General features: G+C 56.6%; 1 protein-coding gene across 2 annotated transcripts in view; it reads left to right on the top strand.

The window, feature by feature from the left end:
• The first annotated feature begins 1,127 nt into the window (after positions 1-1,127).
• Positions 1,128-26,445, top strand: part of ZFPM1 (zinc finger protein, FOG family member 1) — a 34,863-nt gene continuing 9,545 nt past the window's right edge. The window contains exons 1-3 of one of the 2 annotated variants that reach the window (XM_062500357.1): positions 1,128-1,294; positions 16,272-16,403; positions 18,320-18,412. In XM_062500357.1, coding sequence (XP_062356341.1) covers positions 1,255-1,294; positions 16,272-16,403; positions 18,320-18,412 — 265 coding nt within the window. In that variant the 5' untranslated portion in view covers positions 1,128-1,254. Of the gene's footprint in view, positions 1,295-9,326; positions 9,456-16,271; positions 16,404-18,319; positions 18,413-26,445 lie in introns of those variants that run through there. The other variant, XM_062500358.1, reaches the window with a different exon arrangement.

The raw sequence follows: 26,445 nt of genomic DNA, 5'->3' as shown, positions 1-26,445 counted from the left end.
AGAAAGAAAAAAAAAGAAAAAAAGAAAAGGGGGAAAAAAGCACATGCTCTGTCCGGGGACAGATGGAGAAGGGATATGACCAAGCTGTGCCATATACTCACAGCCCACCAGCCCCCTCCATTGATCCAAAAACTCCATCACTTTTTGGGGACCACCAGCCATTGCCACAGGCAAATCCCCCTCATCCAAGATCAGTCATGGACAAGGTCCAGTTTGGGACAAATTTTTATTTTTTCATAGGAAAATCTTCCCATCATGGATCCAAAATCGATCTAATCCTGTTTAACCGAAGTTTCACCCCAAAATTTCTTCACGCTCACAGGTCACCTGAATGGGATGATTCCAAGGGGGGACCTCAGGACCCCTACACCACCCCAGGGTGTCCCCAAACCCGAGTCGGGGTCACGGTGGCCACAGAAGTTACGAGTGGGAGGTTTTGTGCCTTTCATCTGGAAATGAGAGGAGTTCTAAGGGATCCAAAAGAGAGCCCCTAGAAACCCCACAGAAAGGTTTGGGGGGTCCCCATAAGAGGATCATCAAAAGGTGAATTGGGACCCCGTGAGGGCACTGAGATCCTAGCAGGGAGAGGTTGCTGTGAGCGTGGGAGCTTCCAGAGACGCCACAAGCGATCCCAAAGGGGAAATTTATGGAACCCAAAGAAAGACTGAGGCCCCCGAAGGCAGAGTCTGGGATGCTGAGGATGAATCGCAAAACCCGAAAGGAGGGTTCGACATAACGGGGTGGGGTTCAGAGACCCACAGCAGAGACCGGAGCCTCACAGGGCACCCCGAGCAGGGCTGGGGAACACGCGGGACATTTTTGGGGACCCCACAGTGTGTGTGTGTGGGGGGGGGGGGGGGCACGAAACCCCCGCGGGGATGGAGCCACGAGGCCACGCCCCCTTCTCTCAATTAACCACGCCCCCTCGTGCGGCCCCGCCCCGGCGCGCGCGCCATCCGGTGGGCGCGGCCAGAGGGGGGCGGGGACCTATGGGCGGCCGCGGTGTCGGCGCTGGCCCCGCCCCCTCCGGAGCGCTCCGCGGGTTTGATCCGGCGCGGCGCCCATTGAGAAAATCCCGCGGCGGCGGCGGCGGCGGCTTCGCTCCGCCGAGCACGGCCCGGCCCGGCCCGGCCCCGGCCCCGGCCCCGCGGGCGGGCGGGCGGGCATGCGAGCAGCCGGGGGCCCGCCCGCCGCCACCCACCTGCCGCCCGCCCAGCCGCCAGCCGGGGCGCCGGGCTCGCCCCTCGCCGAGCGATGTCCAGGAGGAAACAGAGCAAGCCCCGGCAGATCAAACGTGAGTTGTCGCTACTGGTATCCGCCTACCCCAGTTCTGTGCTGGCCACGCCGTACTCCCCCCACCCCACCTTATTTTTTTTTTTTTTTTTTTTTTTTTTTTTTTTTTTTTTTTTTTTGCACCACCCCTTCGGCGGCAGCGCTCCCGTACCTCCTTCTCCCCCGGTACCCCCGGGATACGCCAGGCATCCACCCGGGATGGTCGCCCTGCGTCCCGTTCCTGCTCACCCGCCTTGGTCTGTGTCCCCGCCGCTTCCTCCTCCTGCGCCGCCTCCCCCCCGCCAGCGCGGTGGCTCCGGTACCGGCTCCCGATGGGGGCCTCGATAAGGCTTTAAAATATTCTGTTCTGCAAGTCCCGTCCTGATAACATCTCTCTGTCGGGACGGCCTGAAATTGTGATCTTATCTCTCCCATCCTGCCTCCCATCCAGCGCCTGCAGCCGGGACCGGGGGCTCCCCAAACCCGCCCCCCCCCCCCCCCCCCCCCCCGGGGGCTCCCCATTGCCGCCGGGCCACCCCAGCCCTGCCCAGGGCTCCTTACCGTGTCAGCGGCTCCCCATCCCCACTGGGGTATCCCAGCCCTGCCAAGGGCTCCTCACCGCGGGGACAGCACCCCGACCCTTCCCGGAGCTCCCCTTCCCGCATGGGGACCCCCATTTACCTGGGCGCTGCTGGACCCGCCGTGCCATGGTCCCCATGTGCCATGGTCCCCATGTGCCATCGTCCCCATGTGCCATCCTCCCCACCGGCCACGCTGTCCTTGACCCTCCACCCTGCGCAGTGCCCCCTCCCCAAATCCCGCTTTGCATCCCAGCCCAGGTGGGACGTGGCCATAAGGCACGGCCCCGGGGTCCCAAGGGACTTTGGCCACATCCCCGTCGCGCCCTGTGGAACGGTGATTGCCGAGGGTCGCGCTGCCCACCGTCCGGCCCATCAGCCAGGCTCTTGTTTTGCTCCAGTCAGGATGTACCAGCAAGGCAGAGAAATCCTGCAAAGTGTTGGAAGTTTTTCGGTGCCGGGCTCAGCCTGGCTTTTCTCCTTCCTCTCCGGTGTGTGTGTGTGTGTGTGTGTGTTTTTCTTTCCCCCTCGAGTCGATGGAAGCTGGTGATAAGAGGGAGATGGGAGGATAGGGAAGGCTGGCCACCATGTGATAATCTACCTTTATCTTTCTCCTGAAATAATTGCAAGGCTGAGTTGCACCTACCTGTTTCCCTGCCTGGGGTGATTGCTGTGGTGATAACACTCAGCTAGACTTTTACCCGGGGAGAGTTAAAAATAGTCCCAGCTGCCTTTTTTTTTTTTTTTTTTTTTTTCGGGATACTTTTCTCCTCTGGCTTTATCCAACTTCCGCGGCTTTATTTCTGCAAAAAGCCCTGCCTGGGTAACTCCAGCTCGTCCAACCGGGAGCGTTCAGACCGGAGCGAGCGGTAGCGCTGGAATGACACTGCTCCCTCCCTGCGGGAACTGGTGGGATGCCTGATCCCAGCAACCACCAGCGCGGACTTTATGGGGCAAACTGGGGCAGGACAAAGCCGTGGCAGCTCGGCCGGGCGGCGGCGGCTCCTCGTATCTCCTTCCTCTGCTGCTTTTCTGCAGAGATGTGAAGAAATGATAAAGTGGGAGGCTGATCTCAGGCCGCCGGCGATGGCCAAAACTGATTAAAGAGCTGAGAGCTTGGAAGCCTTCCTGTATGTGTCAACATGAAAACAGTCATTAGAGGCGGCGAGCGCGGCGAGAGCGCCCTGCCGCTGCTCCATCAGGGAAGGTATGCATGAATCAGGGCTCCGGTAACCAGACTCCTCTCATGTACAGACCGGACCTGTTTCCACAAAGTCTATCCTTCTTATCATCTCGGCTGGAGCATTAAAAACCTCCTCCAGATTGGTATCTTGCTGATTTTATTTTCCTGGGTGACGCGATGTTCTCGCTCTGGGCTTCGCCTTCTCTTGTGGGGTTGGGGTTTTGTTGGTTTTTTTTTTGTTTTTGTTTTTGCTTTTTTTTTTTTTTTTTTTTTTTTTTTTTGAAGCCCGATGCGAGGCGCAGATTAAGGCTCGCGGGGAGATCGCCGGGAGAGCGGGCGATCGCCAGCAGAGATAAGACAAAGATCAGACACCGGACTATATTTAACCAGCTGCTTTAACCTTCTTTTCCTTCGTGCCTTTCCGGGCTGGAGCCGTGCGGGGATGGAGGGACCGGGGCTGCCGCTCCCTCCCTCCCTCCCTCCGAACCCCCCCGGCAGCGGTGGGCAAGGTTTGAAAGCCGATTGCATCGCGATAGTGGCTTTTGATAGCAGAGAAAACACCCCGAGCGTCTCTCCCTTTCATTTTCTGGGGGTTCCTGCCCGCAGAGGACAGTTTCTTGCCATCCCTGCCTGTACCACCAACCTCCCTGCAGCTGCTGCTGCTGCTTTATGGGGTGGTTTTTTTTTTTTTTCTCTCTCTCTCTCTTTTTTCTTTTTTTTTTTTGTGTGTGTCTGTCTTTTGTTCTGCTGGCAGATAGATGTGAGGGGCTGATAGAGAGCAGGAGCTGATCTCCAACCCAGATAGCCTGTTATATTTATTAACTTCAAACATGGGAGCGCGGGCGCCCAGCTGATGAGCGAGGCTCTGGCAGCTGCCGGTGCTTTCGCAGCGCCGGGTCCTGCGATGGGGGAGCCTGATAAGAGGGAGATTGATCTCATCGCGCTGATGTGCCTCCCCCTCCCTTGTTCTTTTAATACAGATTTTTTTGTTGTTGTTGTTCCTAAGCGAGCTAGAAGCGAATGTTTTGTCATAGTTGCAGGGGCCTGTTTGTGGTTATTATTTTTTTTTTATGGTGGGGTTTTGTTGGTTTTTTTTTTTCCCCTTTTTATTCTGCGCTCAGCTGCAGTAGATCTGAGCTCCTGATAAAAGCGCCAAGCCCCGATCTCCATCCTGATAGAGACTGCCAGGCTTGATAAGGACCACTTATCTCTCCCCGCCAGGCCGGAGCAGGATTCGCTACAACAACAAACACAGCAAAGAGGGGCAAAAGGGCTCCAACAATTTGTTCCACTGCAGATGTGATTAACGCAGGCGCTTTAATTATCTGATGGGGGGCAGCTGCATGTGTGTTTTTATTTCTCAAGGTGGTGGGGTGGATCTCCCCCCCTCCACGTGCTCTGTGAAACGAGCTGGGTCGAGAAGCCGAGCTCTCCCAGCTCCTGTTATCGGCTGCAGATGTTGCATTAGTTTGATGAGAGTTCTGACTTTTTTTTTTTTTTTTTTTTTTTTTTTTTTTTTTTTTGATGATTATCTCCCCTTCTGCTCCGCCGAGCGAACGCACGGGGCTGGGTGGGGGGAGGTGAAAACACCGTCGTATTTTTGCATGTGGATTTTCTTTAATTGCTATTAGATGGTGTCAGATAACGAGTGCGATCTGCGCTGTTAAAGCCGCCGGTCTTTTCAGGGGGTGTTTTGGGCTGCGTGGTTTTATTTTTTTTCCCTTTCCTCCTGCGCTCCCGCCCGCTCGCCGGTCCCGCGTGGGCTCGGTGGCGATGCCGGGAAGGGGATGGGGGAGCCGGGCAGGGGGTGCCCGTGGGAACCGTCCTTCCCGGGAGCTTGGAAAACTGCCTTTCCTCTAAAGATGACAGTGGCCAACCCAGAGTCTATTTTTAGCGGCGGCGTGGTGAGCCGGTGGCGTGGGATGCTCCCGGCACGCCTCCTGCCCGATCCTTCCCTTCCCTGAGTCGCTCCTTCCCTTTCAGGTGACTCTGCTTCAGCCTCCTCTGCTTGCTGATTTTTTTGGGGGAATTTTTTTTGGGTTTTTGTTTTTGGGTTTTTTTTGGGGTTTTTTTTGCCTGTTTTTCCCTCTGCGCTCTGATACAGCCGCACTTTTCCATCCCCACCACCTCCGTGCCTCAGTTTCCCCATCCACGCCTCCGGGCCGGGGTGGGTGGGGGGTGTTTGGGGAGGTGCTACCCCGGGATGCTCCGTGGGGTGGAGATGGTTTGCTCCCGGGATGAGCCGAGTACCGGCAGAGCCTCCCAGCTCCGCTCCCAAAACCGGAATTTTCTGCACATCCCGGGGCTCCTTCAGCCTCCCGGCCCCCCCGTACCCCACTCCTGGCATCCCGAGGGTGGCATCCCCGTGTCCCACGTGTCTGCTACACCCACGGGTGCTGCCTGCCTGCCAACCCCTCCCCTCTTGTGCAAACATCCCGAGGCATTTGCCAGCCTTGGCGCGGTGGCATCCGACTGGCACCGGCGGCTCCTCGGAGCTGGCAGGGGTGAGGGTGGCAAAGCCCTGTGGCACAGCTGCCCCCGCAGTGGCTTTGCCCATCCTGGCTGTCACTGTCCTCTTGGGGTGCGCCGCGGGTGACATCAGGGGCTCCCAGGGCTGTGGGGTGGGGTAGTGACCCGTGGGTACTGGTGGGATACTGGTGGGATGCACCCGGCAGAGCCCACCGTGGGGAGTTTTGTCCCAGCCATCCCCAGGTGTTTCCTACAAGCCGCACTCCTGCTCAGTGGAGGCTCTGCACCAACCTTAGGTGATGGTGGAAGAAGTTTCCCTCTCCTTCCTTAGCCAGTGCTCCAGGTGTGAGCATCCCTGCAGGCCCCAGCTCCAGGAGAATTGGCACCTGGTGGCCAAGGGGACAGCTCAGAGCAGGAAATCCGTTCACACCATAGATAATGGAGCAATAGCGCTGGTGGCCAGTGCTGCCTGCCAGCCATGAGCCACTGCATCCCTCAATGCCAGGGCACCCTGCAAACCCTCTTGGGACCGTGCTCGGGGTATATCCCAGGATGGCTCTTGCTGGCCATCCCCATCTCAGCAGCGGGCAGGGAGGATGAGGGGGATGCTGGAGGAGCGAGGGCTGGAGCTGGGCTGGCCATGGCTGAACCAGTTCTGCCGAGAGCCCGGCACGTCCCTGCTGGAGCCGCGCCGGCGAGGGAGGCTCCGGAGGCTTTGCCAGGCGGCTCCTTCGAGGGCCCGTGGGTGCCAGGGCTGGGTTGGTTTTGTGCCTGCTGCTGCTTTTCCACCTCCTGAGCCCCCGGGGGACGCCTCCACGCCGTCCCCAGCCCGGGCACACCGGGCAGGCGCAGAGCCGAGGCGACGGAGCGTCCCTGGCATCCCGGGGATGCCACCTCCAGCCGGGATTTGCACCTCAGGATCCGAAGTGGCGAGGTTGGGCAAGGTCTTATTTTCCATGGTGAATCACGAGGCCACCTAGCAAGCTGCAGCTTTGCCTTTGGCCAAGTTGTGATGCGGCCAGCTCGGCAATCAGGGCTTGGGAAGAAAGCAATCCTTTCCCCATGGGTGTTGCAGGAATTGTGCAAGGAGGCAGTGCCACGACAGGAGTGATCTGAGGTTCCTGGAGGGGGCAGCCCCTGGGATGCCACAGCAGCACCCCAAAGGCATCACTGTGTCAACATCTGTCTTGGCACAGGAATTTCCGTGCCCTGGGACATTCCCAGCCCTGAGGGGACACCCACATCCCTGGGAGAGGAAAGGACAACGCTGCCCAAACTGGGAGCAGGCAGGGCTGGGGATGGAGCTGCTGGGCCCTGCGTGGTGTTGGTGGATTTGGGGTCAAACGTAGCCGTGCTGGCTGAAGGAAGAGGATGTTTTCAGGATGTTTTTCATGCGTGCGGTCCATCCTGCTGAAAAAAAAAAAAAAAAACCACAACATGATCCGCCTTGGAAAAGATTGGATGGGGCGTTGCTGTGGAGGGAAAAGCAGCCCAGACCTTCCACAGAGGCACAGCCAGGGCTGAGAGCTGATGCTGCCCAGAGAGAGGGATGTGAACAACGGGGGCACGGCCAGAGCGAGGAACCTGGAGCTCCTTGGAATTCAATATTTAAGAAGATAAATTGGAGAAGGCCTCTGTGCCAGCCCTGCACCGCACTCCACCTCTGCTCCATGCCAAGAGCATGGATTTTTCTTCCTGTGGGGCCAAGAAATCAGCTCCCCTCACTTAGGGGAAGAGCAGGAGTGGGAGCAGGAGGCCAATATCTCTTTTTTTTTTTTTTTTTTTTTTTTTTTTTTTTTTTTTTTCTGCACCACATCCCATGACTCCTTTTGCTGCCTGACTCAGGGCTTTTGGCCGCTCCAGCTTGGCCAGCCTGTGTCCTGCTGCTCCTTTTATCAGGAAAGTTCAAGTGTTTCGGGGTAATACAGTTCCCTCTTCCGATGGCTGCCCAGCAAAGGCTCCACATTGTTCCTGCAGCAACATGTTTTTTTGGAAGGGCTGAAATGGCGAAAGGAATGCAACTGCTGACCTTGGGCTGCAGTGGGGTTAAGGAGTGTGTGCCTATGAGTCACTCCAGATAAGAGCCTTCCACGGCTTTTTTCCTCCAAAATAATTCTTTATCTCCTCTTTCTCACATCAACATATTTTCTTGACATCTCCCATTCGATAGCTCGTGGAGGAAATGTGCTCCTCTAATTTGTTCATCTGATGAAATGTAGATCCATTGTTTTCCCTCGGCCTTGGCCGGCTAGGAGCGTGACCCCGGAATCTGGGGCTGTGCCCAGGGCTTGGGGCTGCTCAGTGGGGTCATGGCCTGGAGATTTTGGGGTCAATGTGTGGGGTTTTGGGATGTTCGATGGGGTCGGTGCCTGGAGCTTTGGCAGTATTTGGGATTGGTGCCTGCAGTTTTGGGGATGCTTGGTGGGGTCGGTGCCTGGAGACTTTTGGGATGTTCAGTGGGGTCAGTGCCTGGAGCTTTGGGAATGTTTAGGAATGCTGCCTGCAGTTTTGGGAATGCAAACCCAGGGTTTGGGGATGTTTGGTGGGGTGGGTACCCCTTGCTTTAGGGATGGGCTTTGGGGTTGGTGACCAGGATTTTGGGAATGTTTGGCACCCTGCACTTTGGGGGTGCCCAACAGATTCAGTGCCTGGGGCTTTAAGGATGTGCCTTGGGGTCAGTGCCCAGGAATTTATGGATGCTTGAAGGAGTTTGGGGATGCACCTTAGGGCTGTGCCTGAGGCTTTGGGGATGCTCAGCAGGGTCAGTCCCTGTAGCTTTAGGAACGAACCTTGGGATGGTACCCAGGGTTTTGGGATGGTACCCAGGGTTTAGGGATGGTACCCAGGGTTTTGGGATGCTCGATGAGATTGGTGCCTGGGTTTTTGGGGACACTTCTCTGGCTCAGTCCCTGGGGTTCGGGAATGTGCTTTAGGGTCGATACCCAGATCTTTTGGGATGCTCAGTGGGGTCAGTCCCCACTGTTCCTTCAGGACAACACCCCGAGCTTTTGGAATGCGATACCGGGAGCAGCAGCGGGGAGAGCATCCCCACCTCTGGAAAAACCACTTTTTTTTTCCCTCCCCTCCTTGCTCCGCCGGGAAGTTTGGCCGCTCTCTCTTCTCCATCTCCCAGCCGAGGCCTCTCATGCTCCTCGCAGCTCCTATGATAATGCGGAAAGTTGAACTGGCCCCATTACTGCGCTGCGATGGTTGCCTCGATAAGGTGCCGATAATGGCAGCGATAGCGGCAGCTCGGTAGCCAATGGCTCTGCCGCTCCTGCCATTAACATTCCCCACCACGGCCGGGCTCGGAGCTGCCTATCTGCTCTCCATTTCCACTCCTCCGCTAGATAAGAATGGAAATACTGACTTCATAGCTCACTGATTAAAGTGTCTGGATTTCTTGATAATACACAGATAAATTATGTTTTTCAAAAAGAAGGTAGGGAAAGGGAGTGCGAGGGGAGGGAAAAACCTCCAGTCCATTTTTTTTTTTTATTTTTTTTTCTCTTCCTTTCCTCTTTCTGGCCGTGCCATGGGAGTTGGGTTTTTGCTGCTCCAAAATGCCCTTTCCAGCCGGAAGGCAGAGCTCTGTGAGGCTCCCTCAGGAATGGGGGCACAAAGGATTTTTGGGAGCCACGTGGGTGGAGTGTAGGGCAGGTCCAGTTCGGTCCCTGTGCTGGGATGGAGATGCTGTTCCTGCATCCAGGGACCTGCTGGGATCCTGGTGGTGCCCGGGGCATCTCAGGTGGGATCTGTCCCCAAGCTGGCAGGACCCAGGGATGCTCAGGAAGCATCTCCATTTCTCCATCTGGCTCTGCTGCAGGATTCTGCCCTGGGTACTTCAGAGCAGCCTCATCCCACCGCCCCATCCATCCTCAACTCGCTGACTTTCGTCACTCATCCTCCCCACTGGAGCAAACAGAGCTTCCAGGCTTTTTGGTTTGGAAAAGGTATCGACCGTGAGCCTCTGAGTTTGTTTCATCTAAATATAAAACTAAAGAGCAAACAGTATAAAGTTCATTTTTTAATGTGCTGCCCCATTCCAGTTGGGCTGCTCCCTTTATTTTTTTTAGGGGAACTGTGATAAAAAGCAGAGATAAAGCCAGGACTGTTTTGTGTAGGAGTCTGTATCTGTGTTATCTATCTCCCTTTTTCACTCTCCGAGCAGCTCTGTTGTTTTTCGCTCTTATCTTGCTCCACCAAAATGCCAAGAACAGGAAAAAAAAAAAATAGAAAAAAAGAAAGAGAAAGAGGCAGTGCAGGCACGTTTGCACAGAGAGAACTCGGCATCCATGGAGCTGGGCAGGAGAAGGGATGGGGTGCTGGGAGGGCAGGGAGGGATTTTGAGAGCAGAGCTGTCCCAGGGATTTCCACGTGCCAGGCTCGGTGCCACCCAACCTGGCTGTGCCCTCTGAGGGTCCTTCCCTGCCCCTGGAGCCCCCACGGTTCCTGCTTGTGTCCCTGGAGTGCTCCAGGATGGCTCTGGGAGCTGGGATCGGGCATCCTGAGGGTCTGGGAGCAGCAGGGACATCCCAGCCAGAGCATCCTTGTCCTCATCCTTGTCTCCATCCCTCCAGCCTTGTCACTCTGGGCTGTCACAGGCTGAAGGGCTCGGGGTGAACACTGAAAACCATCCCTGTTCCCTTTGCGTCGCTTTTGGGAGTGAGATGGACCTAGCAGGACCTGGAGCTGCTTCCCACAGGAAGGGGGATGGCTCTGCCTTAGTTCTCCAGGGTAATTTGTCGCTGGATTAGCCCAGAGCTTGACCTCTGTCCCTGCTGTCACCTGGTATTGATGTGCTGCTGCCTGAGCATCCCCACCCCCAGCCGTTCTGGAATGTCTTTATTCCAGGTGGGAGAAGGATCCAAATTGAGGTTTTCACCCCGTTCTGCCCTTTGACAGGGAGCAGGGGTGGCGTGCTTGGAGCCTGATCTTCACAGATGGAATTTTGGAATTTCTTTCCCACATTGGTGCATATCCAGCTGCTCCCGAAGCGCCCACATCCTGGATCACCACGGGGATAAACACCTCAAAACTGCTCTTGGATGGGGCTTGGATGGAGACAGCTTTGGTCTCCATCCCAGTAAGGCCTGGTCCTCCTCTCCCGGTCTCACCAGGTGCCTCAGTTTCCCTGCTGTGCCCCGAGCAGGCTCCGTGCGCTGTCCAGCCGGGCCCACGTTCAGCGCATCCCTTCTCCCGGAGCAATCCCATCCATCCTGCTGCGCCAGGGACGGCTCCATTCCGCTCTCTCCAAATCTATCAGGGCCTTATCGACCCCATCTGAAACCTAAAGTCACTCCATTGTCATTGTCCCTGGATTTCCTCCCTCGTTCTTTCCCCCTCGCTGGCGCGCGGTTGATCCGCCGGCCGTTCCTATTGGGAACGGCGGCCCCCGGAGCGCCCCAATCTCCCGGAATCTCTCGGTGGTTTATCGGTCCATCGGAGCCGGGGCTGGCGGGGCCGGCGCTGGCGCCGTTCGCTGCTGATAAAGTTACAGAGTTCAGGCAGTGATGAATGTTCAGTAACTGCACCCGCCGCGATCCCGCCTGGGCTTGGCAGCGCGAGCAGCTCCGGCTGAAACCAATCCCTCTCCTATCAGCAGCGCTGCTTTTTCTCAGGCTCAGCCTCTCCCCGCTTTCTGCTCTTCCCTGGGGGCTCCCCTGGGGCTGCACAGCACCGAAGGATGCTCCGTCCCAGGAGTGGTTTCTGGATTTCGCCCTGGAGTGGGTTGGGTTTGGGATGGAACTTAAAGTTCATACGGGTCCAGGGTCGGGAACTTCCCCCAGACCGGTGGCGGTTGGGATAGAGCAGCTCCTCGTCCCATCTCAAGAAATCCCATCCCAGCCTTCCCAACGCCTCCATTCCCGCCCTGTCCTTCATTTCCCATCCTGGAAAAATTAGGCCTAAGTATATTATAAATTTAATCGTTAATAATTATTGTGAATACCATCCCTTGAACATTGGTGGCTCATGCCCCACCATCTCTACACTCCCACTACTCTTTATTTCCCTCCTGGTGTAAATTAGGCCTAATAGATTATAAATGTGATAATATTAATCATTATAAAACCCCTCATGAGCAGTTGGGGCATCTCCCCATCAAGAATTACAGCATCACCCAGCACCTCTATCCCCTATTCCCCTCCTGCATAAATTAGGCCTAAATACAAAAATGTATTAAGCCTATAAATTTAATTTATAAACTGTTATAAATATCCCCCATCAGTGATCCCAGCATGCCTACCACCTCCTGGATAAACCAGTAATAATTTAATCCCAAATCCTGATCAATACATTATAAATCCCTCACTTCGGACCTTCCAATTCTCCAACCATCCTTTTTTTTTTTGTTTCCTCGCCCTCTTTCCCCAGGGCACCACAGGCAGGGTCAGGGTGAGTTTTATCTGGAGGTGATGGAGAAGGGCCCCAAATTTGAGATAAAGCCCCCTGGGGCCGGCCCCAGCCGCTATCGGCTCCATGCACGGGGCTGATCTTTCATGGGGAGATATCCATGGGAAGAGCCCAGCCTGGGATGCTGCAGCCAGCCTGATAGGGGAGAGGGATGATTTGTGCTCAGAAAAGCCAATTTTCCTCCCAGACAATTCCAGACTATTGGAATTTAGTGCAGCATCCCCGAGAGGAGATGTCCTGTGTGATCAGTAACGCTTCCGCCAAAACCAAACCTCGTTTGTCCCGGCTTGGCATTCCCAATCCGCAGGAAAAGACGGAGCAGCCGAGGTCGTTGGTAAAACAAACATTTGTAGGGCCCAGGGAGGAATTGGGTGAGAAGAGCAGGCGGGTGGCCCATCAGATACCGGGATTTGCAGCCCGGGTTGTTCTCCGGGTGTTTCTGGCTCCGCATGGCCCCGCTGCCAGACCCTGGGGAATCCCGGGATGCTCCAGATCCCACCAAACCACCAGGGCTGAAGGAACTGCTGGGACTGGCTCCAGGAGCATCTTTCTCTGCTCCTGCAGCTCTTGGCTCCACCATTTGGGGGAAAAAGAAGTGATTTAGGGACAGCGAGGAAGGGATGCCGGAGTGGAATTCCCACATTTCCAGCATGACGTGATGGATGAGCATCCTGGTGAGGTTTTGTGCATCCCAAAACCTGGTTTGCAGCCTTGCCCACCTGCTTTTGGGTTGCTTTTCATCATCAACATTATTATTATTATTATTATTATTGTTGTTGTTGTTGTTATTGTTATTATTGTTATTATTATTATTATTATTATTATTGTTGTTATTATTGGCTGTTTTTTAATTGGAAGAGGATGGTGCCAGCGCAGGGATGAGGAGGAGCTGGAAGGATGGAGAAGGGATCCTCCATTCTGTTGCCTGCCTGCTGGGGCTGAAATATCCCCCAGGATGCCCTGGCACAGCTGGGATGTCCCCACTGTCCCCCCCAGTGACACCCAGAGCCAAGGCTGAGCTTTGAGGTGCCTGGAGAGAAGGTTGGGGATGTGAGGCCACCCAGCTCCAGACTCTGTCCCTCATTCCCTGGCTCCTGGAGCCTTCCTTAGGCTCATCCCCTGCCCAATGGGACTTGGAGGAATTTTTATTTTTAGAAATAAGGATGGTGGATTCCCAGAAGGGTTTGGGTTGGAAGGACCTTAAAGCTCATCTCCTTCCTCCCCCTCCACGGGCAGGGACACATTCCATTTAGCCCAGGTTGCTCCAAGCCCCATCCAACCTGGCCTTGAACGCTTCCAGAGATGGGAACTGGAAGGAGTCAGATGGGAAATTTTTATTTAAATTCGTATTTAAAAATAAACACTTGGACCTGACGGCAGCGCCGAGCGCCAGCCGGCGAAGGCAGGTTGCCACCAGCCTGCACGTGTTCCCAATCCTGCTTTCCACCATGGGAACTCCTCCTCCTCCTCTTCCTCCTCCTCCTCCCTGCTCCAGAGCCGGTGGGAAAGTCTGTGGCTGTTGCTATTTTCTATCTGTTATCAAGGCCTCTTATCACTTTGCTCTTGTCTCTGTGCCGGCTCTCCGAGCGCCCAGGGTCTTGCTCTTGGCAGCTTGGAAAGCTCCCCCCTCCTCCTCCTCCTTGATTCCCTATATTCTTTTGCCTTTTATTTAATTTACCTGCTAAGCACAAAGAATCAAGAAAAGCTTTATTGTTCCTGTGCTGGGAGAACCTTAATTGGAGAGCAGTGATCAAATCATTACCTGGATAATGCCGGGTTTCCCTGGGAATGCCGACCCTCAGCCCAGCCCTGGTGACATGGGCACATTGCCTCAGCTTCCTGCAAGTTTTTAAAGTCACTCTTCTTTTTTTTTTTTTTTTTTTTTTTTTGAGGGAAAAAAGGAAGAAAAAAAAAAAAGAAATCCTAGCTCGTTATCAATAAAAAAAAAGGAGGGAGGGAGAAGAGTTAATCGTCGAAGCGGAGTATCTTGGAAGGGAGCGTTTTTTGGCTCTTCCCCTCTCTGTAAAACCAGCCTCAGTAATTCAGTTTTAAAGCATGAAAAAAGGGAGTTGATGAAATTCCACTATCAGCACTGAACCAATATGCAAAATATCTCGCTGAGAATCAAATAGCTATTATGTTTTCATTTCCATTTCAGCGTATTTGCTTAATGAAGAATAGACAGATCAGGCCAGCCGAGGGAGGCTGTGTGCGGTGATAACTGTGCAGGGCTCCCAGCAATCCTGGGCAAGTGACGCTCCGCTCCTGCTCTGTGCTCCCTCTCCCTCACTTGCATTTTTTTTTTCCTCCTTTTTTCCCCTTTTTTTTGATTTTTTTTTTCCCAGTGGTTGGTTTAACCCGCGCGGCTGGGAGCGCTGGCAGCGCGTCCCTGGGGGTTGGTGAGGAGTGGGGTGCTGTAGTGGGGTTGGGATCTATCCAAAGACACAATTTTGGGGTGCTGGTGATCACCCAGCCTCCCCGTGGTCCCCAAAGCCCTGGTTTTACATGGTGGGGTTTATCTGGAGCATCCCCATCTCCCTTGTGCTTGGGAGTGTTTTGGGGTGGGATGCATCCAGGGACTGTGTGAGATCATTCCAGGATGCTGTTGGCCACCAACCATCCCTATACCAGGTTTGACACGGTTGCATTTATATGGAGCATCCTCATCTTCCTCATGGCTGGGCCTCAGTGTTTTGGGGTGGGATGTGGGTGGTCCCAGGATGCATCCAGGGATCACAGCGACAAGATTCTGGGATTGTTGATTCCCCATCATCCCTGCTGGGGTATCCAAACCACAGTACCCAAACCCCAGCTGGATTTGGATGGAGCATCCCCATCTCCTTCCTGCATGGGAGTGGATATTTCAAAGTGGCATTTGGGTCATCCCAGGATGCATCCAGGGACCCCCATGCTGTGGTACTGGGATGCTGTTGGCCACCTTTCATCCCTGTAGGAACTTGGTGATACTGCAGGACCTAAACCCCAGCTGGATTTATATGGGGCATTTAGTTGGGTTTATATGGGGAATCCAGATGGATTTATAACGGGGCATTTAGTTGGGTTTATATGGGGCACTTAACTGGATCTATATGGGGCATTTAGCTGTATTTATGTGGGGCACCTCCATTTCCCTCCTGGCTAGGGATGGGTATTTTGGGGTGGGGTATGGGATGCATCCAAGGACCACGGATGGGTATTTTGGGGTGGGATATGGGATGCATCCAAGGACCACGGATGGGATGCTGTTGGCTGCCCATCATCCCTGTAGGCCACAGTACTGTGATACCCAAAGCCATCCCCATCCTCCTCCTGCTGCCTGCTGGTCCCAGCAGGATGTGGGTGGTCTCAGCACCCTTGGGTGGGTCCCAGGTACCCTCCTGGTCCCACCCATCCCTTCCCAGCCCCATCCACCCCTCCCTGGGCAGGCTGGAGGTGCCAAACCCCAGTGCAGGCGAGCGTTGGGTTAACTTTATCAGAAGCCCAAGAGCCGTGAAGGCGTGAAGGAAGAAATTAGCCTAACAATGTTTCATTTACAGCGGGAGAAACGATTTGTTAGCTGGCGATTGTTTCTGAATATTATCAGAGCCTTTTTAATTGTGCTGGAACTGAAATTAGCAGAATTAGAATAAATTGCCTTCCCTTCTCCGGCAGCCTCTTTATTCACGCTCATTGTTGTGTGCTTTGTATAGATTATGGGCTCTTTGTTCTGCTGCTGTAAATATACATGCCTGGAGTCACGGCGAGCAGCTGAGGTCTGCAGTCGGGCTGGCCCTGCTCTGATCCCCCCCTGATCCCCCCATCCTGTGCCTGGCTGGGCCCTGGGCAGCCCCGGTGGCACCGCGGCGTCGTGCGGCGCCAGCCATGTGTGCCACCACTGCTGGGTCTTGCTTGCCTGGCTGGGGGATGCTGTGTCACCATGGAAACGGCCAAGAGGGATGGCAGGGCCGGGGGGGTGTCCCTCTGTTTGTCCCCTGCGTCCCCCCTGCAGTGTCATCCCCGTGGGTCTGCGTGCCCTGTCAGGTATGGGGTGGTGGGGACCATTTCTGGGGGCCCTTTTGGGGACAGGTGATGCCACACCTGTGTGCACAGGACCCTTCTTGCTGCCAGGTTGATTCCCCGCAGTGCCTCAGGGAGGGGACAGGGAACACCTGGAGCAAGACATGGGCAGCTCTTCAAGGGGACAGTGTACCCCAGGGAGGTACAGGGTACATCCTCAGCAGGGACGGCTGAGCAGGGCTTTCCCTTCCTTCCCTGTGGATTTCCTCCCAGCATCCTGACTTCCCAACTGGGAAAACCCCCTGGCATCTTTTCCCCCTGGTTGTCCCCTCCTAACCGCCCTGTCCATGTTCCCACAGGTTCCCTGGCAGCAATGGAGGAAGGTGAGGATGCCCCAGTGGGGGACAAGAGCCCCTCGGAGAGGGACGGGGCCACCTCGGACTGCGAGGGCTCGGCCGAGCGAGACACCTCCAGCCCCCCCGGCAGTGAAGGTGAGCCCCGGGGCTGTCCCTGCTGTCCCCTGCCCATGGGGACAGGCTCTGCCACCAGAGTAACCTACTGGGCATTGTGTCTGCTGCTGGGGCACGGTGTTAATTAGCTAAGGAAGCAGCCTGGCCACCCCTCGGGACTGAAAGACCAGTGACACCCCCGTGTCCCTGGGGGAGATCCATCCCTCTGGGCAGCCTCTGGCCAGTGGCAGGACACCTTGGGGACAGCCCAGGTTGCAAAGTCGTGTCCCTTGGGGTGTACAGTGACATAATTGGGGTTTAAAGTGGCTTTTCCCAGGGACTTAAGGTGACCCTTTGGGATATAAGGTGATCACTTTGGGTGCAAAGTGACCCCTTAGGTACAAGATAACCCTTCCCCCTACCTTGGGGTGCAAAGTCTCATTCCCTTAAGGTGCAAAGTGTCCCATCCCAGGGATGCAGAGTGACCTCTCAGGGTACAAAGTCTCATCCATTGGAATACAAAGTTCCTCTCCCTGCCCAAGATCAAAACCACATCCCTTGGGGTGCAAAGTTCCTCCAACCCAGAGGCACAAAGTCACGTCCCATGGTGTACCAAGCGACTCCCCCAGGGCACCAGGCAGCCCCAGAGGCCACAGGTGGTGGCCCTGGCCATGCCGTGGGTGGGCTGGGGGCACGGGGCCGTCGGTGGCACCGTGGTGGCCACGCAGCCGCCAGGCTGCCGCCGTGCCGCGCCCCAAAGGTGGCTGCGACTCAGGGCCGGGCTGAAACAGTCCCAGATATCCTTCAAGTTCCTTCCTGTGGAGGTGGGGGCAAATCCCAATCAGTTAATGTTTGCAGTGCCCTTTGAGATAACCACGCCGGGGCAAGGCTGCGCCAGCTCGCCGAGCTGCAGCCGCGGCTCCCGGCAAGCCCCGGTGCTGCATCTGGGGGTAAAAGTGTCCCCAAAATCAGGGCAGCCAGGCCACGGTGCAGCGAGGAACCTCAGCAGCTGGGGCAGGGAAGGACCCCGATAGCCAGGGCAGGGAGTGGACCCTGATAGCTGGAGCAAGGAGAGACCCCGATTTCAGGGGAAGGACCCCAACAGCCAGGGCAGGGAAGAGATCCTACAGCAAAGCAGGGAAGGGAGCCTGATAATTGAAACGGGGAGGGAACCTGATAAGTGGAGCAGGGAAGGGACCCCACTATCTGAGTCAGGGAGGTCTCCCAGGCAAACTTTGCTCTGTGCTGGAGAGAAGCGAGGGCTCTTATCTGATGGGGCAGCCGGGCTGGGGGCGAGGAGCTGGAGCCGGGGCGCGGAGCTGCACCTGGCACTGGCCTGCCTCGATAAAGAGGTGATAGCAGAGATAAGGCCCAGCAGCAATAACGGCCACTAAAGCTTTCAGCGCGATGGATAAAAATCGATATGCCAGGCACTTTGATTTATAGCCAAAAATAATAGGACTTTTATACCCGGTGATTGATTTATTTGATGTTAATCATGGCGCTTATCACCTGTATTAATAATCTGCAATGGCGGTGACGTCACCCCTGGGTGGCCGCGGTGGCGCCGATCGATTGGGCTCCGTGCTGCTCGATCCGCCCGGGACGCCAAGGCAAACATGTACTTTGGGCACTAATCTGCCACACTGTCATATGCAGATTGGCTTTATCGGCCCATCTCCAGCAGCAGTTAATGGAGAAAATAATTGTTATAGTTGCTATGAATACGCCGCAAATAGAGCCGTGAAGGGAGGCGCTGGCCCGGGGTGTGCCAGGGGTTTACGGTGGGTGATGTTTGGGGTGGAGGGGTTGGGCTGGATTGATGGGGCTTTATCAGGGGAATGGGGGGGAATCCTCTGCCTGTGCCCGTCATGGCCCCGGGTGTTGCTGGTCCCCTGTGGAATGCTGCTTCTGGAATTCCCTGCTCGTGACCTGCTGCCTTCCCCCTCCTGCTGCAGAGTCCAGAGATGCTCTGGAGAGTCCGGAGAAGGAGCCGGAGAAGCTGGATCCTGGAGAAAACCCCCAAGAGCCAGACATCTGGAACGGGCCAGGTGAGTGTCTGGCGTGGGGCCATCCCACTCCATCCCAGTATCCTGACTGGATCTGCTGGAGCAGCCCTCAAGCATTCACCTCCTCTTGCAAACACCAGTATGAGGAGGACTGGGAGCTGGGCAGGCTGCAAACCCCAGACCTCCTGCTGGAGGGTAGGTGTGAGGTGACGGTTTTCATCCCTGACATCTGTGGAGTGCTGTTGGGATGATAAAAACCATGGACTTGGGAGCAGCAGGGATGCCATCCCCACAGCTGGCATTACACCCCCCTGGCATTGGCAGGGTTTGGGCTCATCCTGCGTCGCACCAGGGCACTTCAACAACATCCTGGCAACCACAAGAGCGACGCTGGGGTGGTTTGGTGATGGTTATCAAAACCCCAAGGAGCAAATTCAGCCTCTATCTCCCCCTGGTATCTCCACGCTGGGGCCGCGGGTACCGGGACACCGGCGAGGCCGGGCTGGCCCTGTGGGCACCCCCAGCCCTATCACCCACTATCTCCAAAGCCACGGGGTTACAGACGTGTGCCACATGGATTCACAGAACCACGGGATGCCTGGGCTTGGAAGGGAGCTCTGGGGGTCACCCAGCCCAAGGCAGGGGCACCCAGAGCAGGTGACACAGGAACACATCCAGGTGGGTTTGGAATGTCTCCGGACAGGGAGACCCCACACCCTCCCTGGGCGGCTGTGCCAGGGCTCCGCCACCCTCCATGGGATGTTCTTCCTCCTGCTGAGGTAGTTAGTTCGTGGCCATCATTCCTTAATTGGAGCTGTGGGTTGTTCCACTGGGAACAGCCCCTGGCAGGTGGATGGGGGTGGGACCAAGGGGGGGGGTCCTGAGACCCCTCCAAGGGTGATTGTGCCACATTTCACACCCCGCTCCTCCCAGGGGAGCGTTGGGAAGTGGCGACACCACTTCAGGCCAGCAATCCCCCTTTGGGCATGGATGCACCGGGCAGGTCCCGCTGTGTCCCCAAGGCCACCGAGCTGCAGCTGCTGCAGGAGCCCTGGGAAGTGGTGGCTGCCAGCACACGTGCTCCTGTCCTGCAGCTGCCCAAATGCTCACGGGAACCCCGCTCCCACTTCCAGCCCCGGCTGAGGGGAAGGGAAGCTCCTGCCGACCCCGCTGATATCCCAGCCCTTCCTGCAGGAAGGAGCTGCGAGGCCACCCCCGGCTCTCCTTATCTGCTCCCAGCCCTTTGCTCCTGGGGCAGGGCAGGAGGGGGGCTGTGACTCCGACCCCACAGATTTCCCCCCCCCCCCCCATTCCTAGGGGGTCAGCACACCCCTCATCCCAAACCCCCAAAAAAGAACCAGCCGGCCCCGCTGAGACCGTGCCTCCCCTTCCCCCTCTCAGAGAGCGGGTTATTTGCATTCTTTATGTAAAAGAGATTTTATTATCATCCCCTGGCAGCCCATCTCTATTCTGGTAATTGGAGTGGTATTAATTTCGGTGTGGCTGGGAGTTGCTGGCGGTCCGGCGATGCCGTGCCGATAGGGTGTTCCTCTCCCGCCAACCGCCGCGATAGCCCCGGTATCAGGAGCTCTGCAGGCTCCCCACTTATCAGGGATGGAGCTGCCCAAAAGGGAAGCTCGGAGCAGCCTGAATTTTTCTGCTTTATCTGGCAGGATCCGCCGGGTGTCAGCGATGGCGGCCGCGAGGATGGGGTGGGGAATTGGGGGAGGCTTTGTTCGTACCCTGCGGGAGGTTTGGGGGGTCACTGGGTCACCCCCGCTGTGGGTTGGTGACCCCAAAGGTCATCCCGGTGTTCCAGAGGGGATGTGACCTGCCAGGACTTCGCCGTGGCCCCACGTGGCAGGAGGGAGAAGGAGGATTTTGGTTTATCTTTGAAATGATCGTGTTCCCTGGAAGGGGCTGCAGCTCCTCGAGTTCCCAGGAGCTGGAGGCTGAAATCCTGAACTTGGGAGCCTTTAGGGATGTGCCACCCCTTCATCCGGGGTGCTGGGACAACCTGGCTCCGTTCTGCTTCCCAATGGGATCACGGGATGGAGCGTGGCCACGCTTTGTGCTCCCTCCATCCTTTGGCAGGGCTGGAGACAGGATGCCTGTCCTTCCCAGATTCCCCCAAACCATCCCAAATTCCCCCAAACCCTTCCCCACAGCCCCTCCATCCATGCCTCAGGTTTCCATCTTTCCCACTCCTTTGGGTTTGCTCTGGAGAAGGGCAGGTAGCAGAGAATTTCGGGAGCACCCACAGCCTCCAGCTGCCATCCCAGGGCTGTCCCCTCCCTCCTATCCCTGCCTGGCCAATCTCAGCAATTCCAGCCAGTTTTCCCAGAAGGATGAGACCAAAAAACTCTGGCAAATTTCAAATAGAGCTGTGGCAGGAATGCAGCAGAGGAGAGCCCTGCTGAGGGACAGGCTGTTCAAGCTCATGATGAGCCAGCAGAGAATTCCCACCTGGGAATCCTGGATTCTTGCCTTTCCATCTAGTGGGATGAAACTTTTTGCTTTTGTCCTTGTGGGAATACCACAGGCAGGGACAGGATTGGAGGAGCTGTGACCAAACCCAGAGTGGCTTTTGGGTTATCCCACCCAGCCGTGTCCCACCTGGGAATTCCCAGGGAATTCTTCACCCCCTTTCCTACATCAGCATCAATGTTTGCAGCTCCACCTTGCTGAACCCCAACTCCTGCTGCTGTCTTGCCTGTTTGGACTTTATTTAATAATTAATTACTAATTATTAAATATTCATTTAACGTTTCCTCAGGGTGGTAATGATGGTTCTGGGTTGATTACAGACCTCAGGCTCCTCTCCCGATCCCCCAAACCCATCCTCACCCCCATCTTCCATATCAGGATGGCACAGAGCAACTCCTCTTTTTTTTTTTTTTTTTATTTTGTGGTGTATCTAATTAAAACTCCCAAGTCCTTTTTTTTCCCCCCCGTTTTCCTCCCAGCTCCCCCTTCCCTCGTGCTCCCACTCCCCTTTAGTTGTGTTTATCTCCCTCTTCAATAATCTCTGGCTGCGCAGAGTTTGTCTGGAAACCTCAAGGTTTATTATCGGGGTGAGCAGGGCACAATGGGGGGGACAGCTCGTCCGGGGGGGGATGAGACATGGCCCCCACCACATCTGCCCCATCCCTCCCCCTCCACCCTGGTATGTGTGGGTGGGAAAAATAATTCCAGCTATTCTGTTTTATCGCTGGGAGCAGAGCAGCACAGAGTTGTGTTTGTGGGAGATTGCTGGGGGATGGGGGAGCTGGGATTGAGGGAATTGGCACCCCCACCGTCCCAAATCAGGGGGTGCCCAGCACCCTGAAATCCTCCCCCTGCCCTGGTGTGTGTCCAGCAAATCCTCTTGCCAAAGGCAGCGGGGTGGGGACGATCCCAGCACTGTTGGGGGCACCTGTCCTGGGTTTGGGACATGGAAGAGCACCTGTCCCTGCTGGGGGATGTCCCAAGTGTCACCCCATGTCTGGGGGTGCAGGGTGGAGGGGACAGTTTGGGGACACTGGTATGGTGAAAGGGACGCTCCTGCTGGTCTGGGGATGTTGCTGAGTGGAAGGATGATCAGACCAGTTTGGGGACACAGCTGGGGTGGAGGGATGCTCAGGGATGTATGGGGACAGTGACAGTGTGGAGGGGTGCTCAGGGATTTTGGGGACAGTGACAGTGTGGAGGAGGGATGCTCAGGGATCTGTTCCCATTTCCCCGGAGCAATGCCTTGCACTCTTGTGGTGAGAGCCCTGAGGGCGATGCTGCCAGGCTGGTGTTGATTGAAAGCTGTCACTGCTCTGCCCTGGCTGGATCTGAGAGCTGGTGAGGATTTGAGGCTTGGACTCCCCTCCTCCATCAGGGTACCCCCCCCGGGGCTGTGGCAGGGTCCCCCCCTCCATCCTCTCCCCTTTCCGGACGGGATATCTTCCCTGTGCATCGGCTCCGGGGGCCCCTGCACTCCCCCTCCTCCCCCTCTCCGGCTTCCTGCCCCCCCAGTGCCCTCTTCCCGCTGCCTGGGCACAGCCAGGGGTCCCAGCAGCCCCAGGAGAAGGGACGGGGCAGGGAGAGGGTGTCCCTGGCACAGGGGTCCCACCACCCTGACAAGCCCTGGGGAAGCCAGGATGTTTTCCTCCTTCCCATCCTTCCTGAGTGCTTTCTGGTGGTTTTCCCAGTGTTTGTTCCTGTCCCCAGCCCTGTGGTCACAGGTCCCCTGTGTTTCCTGGTTGTCCCTTGTGAGGAGGACCCTGGGAACAGGGGCTGCCTTGGGATGGCAGCACCCCAGGCATGGGAACCCTTTGGGATGGGGTCCGTGAGTGGGGACAGCAGGGACAGGGCACCCCTGGCTGGAAGCCCCAGCGAAGCCAGGGAGTTTTTTCCTGCTTCTCATTCTCCCTGAGCCTTTTCTGATCTTATTCTCAGTGTTTATATCCACATCCCTGCAGGCACAGGTCCCAGTTGTTTCCTGGGATCAGAACCCTCTGGATATGGGGACCCCCTCCCAGCCCCATCCCAGCAAGGCACAGCAACACCCCAAAGGCAAACGTCCTGGGAATTCTTATCAGCCCATCCTGCTGGGGCAGGGCAGCCCAGCAGCTTCCGTGGGGCAATCCTGGGGAGCACGTGGCACAGGCAGCACCTGCCAGCTGTTCCCCACATCTGGCGAGCGGGCAGCAGGTCCTTTTGGGGTGCAGCCCCTCCTGTGTGTCCATTCCTGCTGTCCAGCCCCCCCGGGCAGCGGGTGGTGCCCGCTCCAGGCACTGGGCAGGGCTCAGCTGCTCCATTATCCGGGGGCAGGGTTCAGCCTGATAAGGAGTCGCTTTTGGACTCGGGCAGCAAACAATCAATAAGTGGCAAGCGATGGGCAGGAGAGATAAAAGCAGAAATCCCCCCTCGGCTCCCACCCCCCTAGGGCGTCCCCAGCACCCCAAACCGGGGCTCAGCTCTGCCACAGCCATCCCCTCTCTATCCACAACCAAACGCAGGCTGAGCCCAAGCAGGCGCAGCCCAGCAAGGCTCGATTTAAACCCTCCTCACTCCTTTGTCGTCCCCAAGGCTGCCCTGATTACTCGAGCACCCAGGACAGCAAAGCTGGGATAATCTCCTTAGCCCCTTTGGAGAGATTTCCCTTTGTGAGCGGAGGTGAAGAGTGGAGATGCTGCGTGTTCACAGCTTAAGACTCTTCCCAATCGGCTCCCTCCATCTTATCGGAGCGGTGCCATCACATCATTGCAGTAGTTGAGTTGTCAGGATTTATTCCTTCCGCCGCGCTCGCCGCTTCTAAAAACAGCAGCTGGGGCTGGGACGGGGCTGCCAGGGGGAACTGGGGGCAACTGGGGCTTCTCCAGCTTGGATTTCCCCAGGCAGGAATAGCAGAGCCATGGGAGGTTGGGTACCCATGGATGGATCCATCCATCCATCCATCCATCATTCATCCATCCATCCATCCCTCCCTCCCTCCATCCCACTGCCAGGCCAGCTCCCACAGCCACCCATGTTTGCTCCTGGATGTTCCAGGGGTGCAGCCACATCCAGGCACCCCCATTTGCTTTCCTTGCAGGAGGGAAGGGCAGAGGGGCCCAAGACAAACCCATCCATCCTACCCCATCCCATTCCAAGCTGCTCCCACATCCCTCTGCATCAACTGCATCCACAGGGCTTGAACCACCTCCAAATGAACTGTTTGGCCCCCTTGGCAGAGATCTGGGCTTAGAGTTCCATCCATCCATCCATCCATCCATCCATCCATCCATCCATCCATCCATCCATCCTTCCCTCCATCCCCATTTCCCAGTCTCTCCATCCCCAGGGCTGGTGCCAGATCTGGCTCGTGGCCCCCCAGGCTGGCACAGGGTGCTGAGTTTAATCGGAACAAGGCGGCTGATCCTGGGATGTGATCCCATGACACACTGATAGCAGTATTTATCCTGATAGTATCCAGGCAGCTGCAAACACTGCAGGGACCTCCGAGCCTGGGTGCCCACTGAGGGGCAGAGCAGCTGGTTTGGATGTGGTTCAGATCCTCTGGATGCAGTTGAGGCAAAGGGATGTGGGAACAGCTTGGAATGGGATGGGGTGGAATGAGTGGGTTTGTCTGGGGGGCCTCTGCCTTTCCCTTCTCCTTGCTCCCACAAGGAAAACAAATGAGGATGCCTGGATGTGGCTGCATCTCCAGAGCTTCCAGGAGGAACTGGCCCAGCTCTGTGCTGCTCCCAGCAGTGCCATTCCTGTCCCTGGCCGTGGGAATGCTGTGGTCACCGTGTCTCTGGGCTCTGGCTGTTCATTTCCATCACACCCCGTGCTGGAGGAAGGCTCAGTGATGCCTCTCTGGATTTGTGCATCCCCACAGGCTCCCTCCCTCCCCTGTGCCCACCCTGGACCCTCGGGATGGGCAGGGATGCGGGTGCCTGCCTGGCCAGGGGGTGGTGACAGGATTAATCTTTGCTCCTGACACAGCTCAACCCATTCCTTTGGAATCTCCCGATGGGAAGATAAGGCAGGAGCAGCCCTGAGTTCCCGAGGTTTGTGCCACACCAGGCAGGTGCACCTGGCTCTCAGGGGGCTTTTCCCTCCTTCCTCCCTTCCTTTTTCCCTCCCTTCCTTCCTTCCTGCTTCTTTTCTCTTCGCCCCAGAACAAACAGGCTGGTCCCTGCCCAATTTGGTTAATGAGCTGGGAGATAAGCTCTGCTCCCGTGATAACGAGGGACCGATGGCCAGGTGAGATACCTGGGGGATGTTCACCTGCCAGGGGATCCTCACAGGGAGCTGCAGCTCACAGACTTTGCTCCAGGACACCCCAGGGGCTGGCAGCAGTTCTTCCCAACCTTGCAGGCAGTGGGATGTGGCTGGATCCACGGTGGGATCGCTCCCTGGGGGTCCCCACGTGGGGACACAGCTTGCTGGTTTTGGGCTTTGCTCCCAGGGTCGAACGTGCAGCATCTCCCAGACCTCCCCATCATTTTCCCTGTTCCTACTCAGTAGTGCTGCGTGTTTAGCTGGAGAAAAAAAAAATCATCTTTTCCCTCCTTTTTTTCCCTTGCTGTGTTAACATGGGTGCAGCACAGGGGCTCTGGCAGCATCCCTGGCTGGCACATGGCACTCATCCTACTGGAGGAGCTCTCAGCTCCACAGAGCAGGGGTTCAGCACCATTAGTGGGGTTCCAGCACCCCGTTTTTGGGTAGGTGGAGGCTGTGGGGTGCTGGCAGGAACAGGGCTGGCTCCAGCAGCACTATTTTTGTCCCCCTGTCTGGAACGGTTTTCTCTTTATCAGCGCCTGCGTGTTTTCTCTGCTGGGGATTGATACACACAAGATGAAGTGCTCTGACATGGGAAGTGTCAGGCGAATGCTCTTATCTCAGAGACATGGTCTCCTGACCCAAACGCTGCTGATTACCAGTGAGACGGGGAAGGGGGGGGCACCCACAGGGGGACGTGGCCGTTGGGCTCCGGTCCCCAAAAGCAGCCGGGATATTTGGGCTGGCAAAGTCAGAGGGGAGCCAGCACTGCTGGAGCAATCCTGGGGAAAGGGGAGGGGATGCTGAGGCTGGAGGGAGTCCAGCACCCTGGCAGCAGTTTGGGAATCGGATGGGAAGGTGCTGGAAATGTGGAATAACGTGAGGGTCTGACTGCCCCGCTCAGCCCCGAGGCCACTCTGGTGGTCACTCTGCTCCCTGCTGCTGCTCTTCCTCAGGCTCGGTTTGTGCCAATCCCAACACTTCCTCAAAGACCTCATCACTCCTCCTCTTCCTCCTCCTCTTCCTCCTCCTCCTCCCTGTGTTGAGGTGGAGCTGATGAGGAAACGGGCAGGGGGATGCAGGGCAGGAGGATGCCAGGAATGTGGGGGATGTAGGGTGGGAGGATGCCAGGGATGCAGGGCAGGCACAGCCCGTGCCATGCTCACTCCCAAAACCCCTCTGCAGGGATGAAATCCCAGCTAGAAGCAGAGCTGGGATCTCCATGGCCAGGATGGCTTTGGGAGCACTGCGGCTCCAAGGGCTCCCAGGATTTGGGGAGGGAGCTGGGGCAGAGCCCATCACACTGCTGTGCTGGGAGCTGTGGCATCGGGATGGAG

This window comes from Cinclus cinclus, chromosome 11 (assembly GCF_963662255.1).
Source record: "Cinclus cinclus chromosome 11, bCinCin1.1, whole genome shotgun sequence".
NCBI lineage: Eukaryota > Metazoa > Chordata > Aves > Passeriformes > Cinclidae > Cinclus > Cinclus cinclus.
This window is presented reverse-complemented; position numbering and strand designations above follow the sequence as displayed.